Here is a 6,009-nt window from a genome sequence, read left to right as displayed (position 1 = left end):
TGATGGATTAAAGCATCTTTTGAAGACAACAATATTATCAAAAAGATATACAGTGTAAAATCATAATAATTCATAATCAGTTTTAAATGTTGTATCCAACCATACAATCCTTGCTCACATTTAAAGAAGGGGAATGAAGAATTTGTAATTTCATAATATCAGTAATGAGAGGGACATGGTCTGACCCTGCTGTCTGTTTTAACTGGAATATGGTGCTGAAGGACATGCACAAACCCTGTTTTTGAACCTCTTCCAGCAATTATTATTCATGCTTTTTAGAGGCATCTAAGATATAGGCCTACATTGTATGAAACCTCCCATGTCCTATTAATATAAGTTTGATTACTGTCAGGGGATAAACCGTTGGATTAAAAAAAAACTATAAGAATGAAATGTTTAACACTTTGCATTCGTTTTTTTATTAGTAATACTTTGAGGATGAAAGCTTGGTGGAAACTCTGATTGTGTGTGTGTGTGTGTGTGTGTGTGTGTGTGTGTGTGTGTGTGTGTGTGTGTGTGTGTGTGTGTGTGTGTGTGTGTGTGTGTGTGTGTGTGTGTGCATGTGTGAAGAGTGAAACAGTATCTGGTATTACAGGTGTTCAAGGAGTGGAGAGCTAGTATCATCATGCCTGGTGGAGGGTTAGTAACAAATACGTGCATTTCTGCATTTCACACAAAAATAAATACTTTCTCGATGATTCAGTTAGCTTCCTTTGTGTCTCATTCATCTCACTTTAAACATACCATTTTTGGACTACATTTGACTATTTACCTCATACGTCTGGTGAGGGTTGTATGACCTGGAAATATCATGCATGGATACAATGTGACCCTGTAATGTGAGGTAATGTGTGATGTTTGTATGGGGCAGCAGCCACTGTCTGTGCAATGTCATGGAGACAAATGACATCAATGGGGTGAAGGAAATGCCATGTCTGTCTTATGTTGGCTAAGAGATCAGATCAGAGTATAGAGGTTGAAGCTCCTATTCAATCATCAGTCAATATAGGCTTACTGGTAGCCTATGGGAAAGGGAAAGGAACATCTGTAATGGACTTGGAAATGTGCTAAAGTTATAGTTAAAATGTATACTGTTTCATAGTAAACTCCTTAATGCTCTAGCTATTTAACTTCAGAGTTTCTCAGTGTTGTTTAGTGAAGATCAGACGCAGCTTTAACAAATGCTCAGCTTCGGAGGCCTTGTCTTACTCTCGCGTGTTTCCATAGACTGCGAGACGGGAGGAACCAATCAGATATCCGTACTATGGGTCGTCATCAAAGAAATGGCGACTTGCTTGAACGAACACAATGACAACAAACTTTAAAAATCGGCTTACGAAATGAATAGACAAGATAAATAATGGTGCAGGACGATTTACAATGACCGACCGGAAAAAGCATGACGCTTGCAGGAGTGAGTTCAGTGAAATGTGGAATCATGCACTTTCTAAAAACAGACCGAGATCAAACAAATTAAGGAAAAAAACAAAACATACCCAACTATCACCATGCGTTAACTCTTCAAGTTCTCCCAAAGGTAAGAATGTTGCAGGAATCATACCAAATGAGCTTCCAAGTTTTCGAGTTATGTCAAGTCAGGTTATTTAGCCAACCAGTTAACTCAACTAATTTAGTTCGTCTTGTCAACAATTGTGTAGTTGTTTAGCTACAAATAGCGGCTTATGAATGGATGGCTAACTTTACCGTCTTCCTCATGAGCATGCAAGGTTTAACTAGATCACTTGAGGCAGTTGTATACCTAGCCTACAATTAGATAAAATACTTCTGACTTGTCATTGTTTGGGTTCTGCAAAGTTGATGCATGAAGCAAACAAATGTCATACTTGATTCAATAGTTAGCTAACTACCGAGTGTTCATACACATCTTTCTAAACATTGATCTCATTAGTTTTGGAGACCCCCAGATGCAGAGGAAGACTAGGATACACCAACTTGAATAGTGGAGATTCCCCTGGTGATGGAGAAATGGTGCATGACATCATATGGGACTCCACATCACCTTCTGGAAACAATGGTAAAAAACCAAAATCAACATTTACATTTAGCAGACGCTCTTATCCAGAGCGGCTTACAGTAAGTACAGGGACATTCTCCCCGAGGCAAGTAGGGTGAAGTGCCTTGCCCGAGCACACACTGTCATTTTGCAGGGCTGGGAATCGAACCAACAACCTTCTAACCGCTCAGCCATCTGACCCCCAGCTACAAAACAATAGTGTTGTTACACACTAAAACAAATAACGAACATACTCTTCGAAAAAATATGTCTTTTAAAAAGAAGTGAGGACATTTATGGCTAAAATGTCTGAATTTATTTCACAGGGAAAGGGCCCGGAGACACTAAAGTTGTCAAGATCTCAGACATTGTCAACCGCATTGCTCCAAAGGTCAGTAAATTTGTTATTTAAAAACTTACTGTGTATACTATCTTATCTGTGCATGTTTAACTGAGTCTTATGAAGCATAATCCTATTAATTAATAGGCCTGGTTTAGTAATATAAGCTTTTTTATCAAATTTGTCACAAAATGTGACACCAATTACAATCAAACATCACCAATCTCTTGAAAATTGAACTTTTCTTGTTTCTCTTCACTTTAGCTGTATCGTTAACATATTGTATAGACTGTAAAGTATTTCCAGCAGCTTTTCAGAGTCTGAATGTATTTTTTTAGGATACCAAACCTACCCGTGTTGAGTCAGCCTTGTTACAGTGGATTGGGGACAGTGCTGTCCCTTGTACCCCTGAAGCGCGTCCACCAAGTGTCAAAAGGAAGTCAACACGGTGAGTACGAAACAAGAGCCATTCCAGTGAGTGCCCTAACAATGATTACAGAGATAGTATTCATGTTTCAGTACAGTCATATTTGAAGTGATGTGCCAAACCTGAAAAAAAAATATATATATATATATTTTCGTGACTTCAAAGGCAAACCAATGTGGAGGACCTCATGAAACTGGCCAAGCAGTTTGATATCAGTATGCACCAGCAAGACAAAGAGAGCCTTGAACAAAGAAACAACACCCTCAATAACCTCAGCAAACACCACACAGCAGCCGGACGCGCAACCGGTGAGATTCTGCCCGCCGTTTGCGTGGGGGAACACAGTCTGTCCTCCAGGTCCCAGCAAGCGGAGGAGGAGCTACATGCTCTGTTTGACGGGCCGACTCAGCGAATTAGCAGCCGTCTGAGTCAGGGTTCATCTGCGTCCTCGTATTCACAAGACATGAAGGGTCAGCCTGGGGTTTCCCACCTCGCCACCGACAGGTCAGAGGTCAAGTCTGGTCCTGTACCATGTCCCGGTGAAGTGGACGGGATTTCCAAAGGTGCGTCGGTCAAAGCGGACGATTTTGACGATGACTGGGAGAATGATGACCTCCTCAATGATTCAAATGTGCTTGAGATGAACTCTGAGCCACAGGCGGAAGTGGCACCCAAAACCAGCTCACAAACATGCACTATCAAAAATTACCTTGATACAGAATCTCTTTCAGCTCTAACCACATGTAGGCCCACAAGTGTGCACTGTCCAGATCAGGTGTCCATTGTACACCCTCAAGCCAGCAGAAACAACCTTACAGGGCTGTGTCCCAAACCAAAGACTACCAACCGAAGCACTTTCAAGCTAGACCCCAATCCCTACTTCCAGAGCAAGACGTCTGCCACCGGAGAAGTACCCAAAACGTGCCTTACTCTAGTAAAGCCCCAGCCTACAGCTCAAAGGCTTGATCAGGGTGGCTCTACAGCCACTCCAGGCTCTTCTTTCGCAGTGACTTCAGACCAGCGGACAGAGAGCTCTCTAAAGGACGTCTCAGACGTGGATATTAAGTCCCTTTTTGACTCTGAGTCCCAGTGGGACGAGGGGGATGACGATGAGCTGTTGTACCAGGTGTGTGACAAGGTGGAGAGGATCTCCTACAGTCAGCCAGAGTCCGCGACCGGTTCTGACTGCCGGAAACAATTTGACGTAATCAAGCGAAAAATGTCCAAGCCCGTGATCATTGATGGAGATCGGTCTGTGAACAGAGGGTCATGCAGTTTCATCCGTTCAAACTCTGCACCAGGAACCAGCATCCCAACTGAGAACTTCCAATTATGGAACGTTCCATATCAAGCTGCCAACCGTTCCATTGTGACTCAGAGCCCCTCAAGTGGTGGGGTGGGCATGTTCACCCAGGCTACTAGTGCTCCTGGTGGGGGATCAATAAGCCATGGGACCTGTGCTACCTTCCAGTCTGTGGACAATAAGACAACTATGCAGCCACATGCAGCCTCGGCCAGGAACTCCAACTCCCATCATGCATCATTCAAGAGACATCTGTCCGACTCTGCAACCATGAACAACAAAGGTAAGCTTTGTTCAGTTGTCAAACCCCCCCCAGCCACCCACTCCTCTTGCACCTGTGCTACGTTAGTACAGATATTGCATTAGACGCTGGCCCCAAAGAGCACATTAGCCCAATCAGGATGTTTATTGTAGATATTATCTACTTTCCACAGGAACCTGAGAAACCCCTGTTTGATCAGCAAATGGGGTTTGAATAAGGGTTCTAAAAGGAGGTTGTGCTTTAGTACTGTCATACTTGATAATTTTTTTTGATTATGCTTTAAAAAGATAAGTAGGTCTTGTATTTATTCCAAGATTGCAGCATTACAGCGGTCCAGATTAAAATAAATAAAAATAACAATAAAAATAGAATAGGTTACTAATACAAAATACACAGGGGGGATGGGAGTAAAATACATAATAACAAAACAAAGCATTTATCGCAGGTGACGCACTAGTCAGTAACACCACAGTAATAAACAATACTACAAAGTGACACTACACGACTAGCATATTATGTTTGTTTAAACTATATATATTTTTGTTTTTTTTCTTATATTTTTTTTAAGTTTTTGTCACAAGTGGCATGGCAGGGAAGTGTTCTGCGCTGGAGATTGAAAGGAAGAAGCAGGAGGCGATAGCCAGGAGAAGAACGCGGATGCAGGCCCAGAACCCAGGAGGAGCGTTGTGTTGATGGTGCGTTGGGCCAGGCCCAGATACTACTGAGTATAATTGCTAACCATGAGTGGGTTGCGTACATCTTTCTCTGGCCTAATGCTAATAACTAATTAGTTTGTAAAATGGTTGGTTAATTTGTGTGGGGCCATGTGTCTGCAGTATTACATAGTTACATACTTTTAGTTTGGGAAAAGGTGTGCACAAAATAAAAAATGGGTGAGCTAGTCCTGTTTTATAGTTATTTGTACAATGTTGTAATCAAATACCTTCATAGTGTTCCATTTGCAGAGAGTAAAGCTTACAGTATTACATGTACCTTAACCTGCATTTAGAGTTTAAAATAGTTTTGATATAATTTAGTACTTGAATCGTGTTACAATGGAGCAAAACACAACTGTTTTCAATGTCTCTTGTTTTGTGTTGTTCTTCACTATGCTTTGTGTCTTCATTTTGTTCTAAAATAGCACTGGCCAGAAAGAAGGCCAAGCTAAAGACTGCATCATGCCACTCCTTAGCCACAGTAGGACTAGTATGCATCTTTGTTATAGTCTAGCTAATATGCTATCTATGCCATCTAAGGGAAAAATGACTATTAAAATATGATCAAAACATATTACCTGTCAATTTATGTGTTCACACTTGCATACTGTAAGGCTATGGCCTTCTGAAAAAGTACTGAGAGAAATTGATATTTATTGTGATGGCTGATTTTGCCATGAAGACCTTTTGAAAAGGTCTGGTTGTTGAAAAGTTAATTTGATTCATTGTTTGTTGACTCCAATTTGGACTCGAAGCTCTTTTTCGTATGAGGACCATACTATTAGAAATGAGGGATTATTCATGTGAGACTAATATCAAGATGAATTTCCTTTCTGACCCTTCATCTCTCACACCTGCTGTATTAGGATTCTGTGGGACAACGTTTGTCTTTGTGCTTCCTAGAGAATTCTGTGTTCTCCATACCCACAAGCCAGCTATTACTGGGC

The 6,009-nt window shown here is 41.4% G+C and overlaps 1 protein-coding gene across 1 annotated transcript; it reads left to right on the top strand.

Moving 5' to 3' along the window:
* Positions 1-1,255: 1,255 nt before the first annotated feature.
* etaa1b (ETAA1 activator of ATR kinase b) lies at positions 1,256-5,636 on the top strand. The gene is made up of 7 exons (XM_084708806.1): positions 1,256-1,537; positions 1,910-2,035; positions 2,341-2,405; positions 2,693-2,802; positions 2,947-4,367; positions 4,915-5,041; positions 5,488-5,636. The coding sequence occupies exons 1-6, from the start codon at positions 1,381-1,383 to the stop codon at positions 5,037-5,039; spliced, it is 2,004 nt and encodes a 667-aa protein (XP_084564932.1). The 5' UTR covers positions 1,256-1,380; the 3' UTR covers positions 5,040-5,041; positions 5,488-5,636.
* The last annotated feature ends 373 nt before the right edge of the window (positions 5,637-6,009 follow it).

The sequence above is a fragment of the Hypomesus nipponensis genome, chromosome 11, assembly GCF_054491055.1.
Source record: "Hypomesus nipponensis isolate SF chromosome 11, ASM5449105v1, whole genome shotgun sequence".
Taxonomy (NCBI): domain Eukaryota; kingdom Metazoa; phylum Chordata; class Actinopteri; order Osmeriformes; family Osmeridae; genus Hypomesus; species Hypomesus nipponensis.
Note: the sequence above shows the minus strand (reverse complement) of the source record. Positions and strands in the feature narration are given on the sequence as shown.

Coding starts and splice junctions, on each gene's coding strand:
- etaa1b (XM_084708806.1), top strand. CDS start 1,381: ATGACCGACCGGAAAAAGCATGACGCTTGCAGGAGTGAGTTCAGTGAA. Junction 2,406..2,692: donor TCAACCGCATTGCTCCAAAG/GTCAGTAAATTT, acceptor GTATTTTTTTAG/GATACCAAACCTACCCGTGT. Junction 4,368..4,914: donor TGCAACCATGAACAACAAAG/GTAAGCTTTGTT, acceptor ATTTTTTTTAAG/TTTTTGTCACAAGTGGCATG.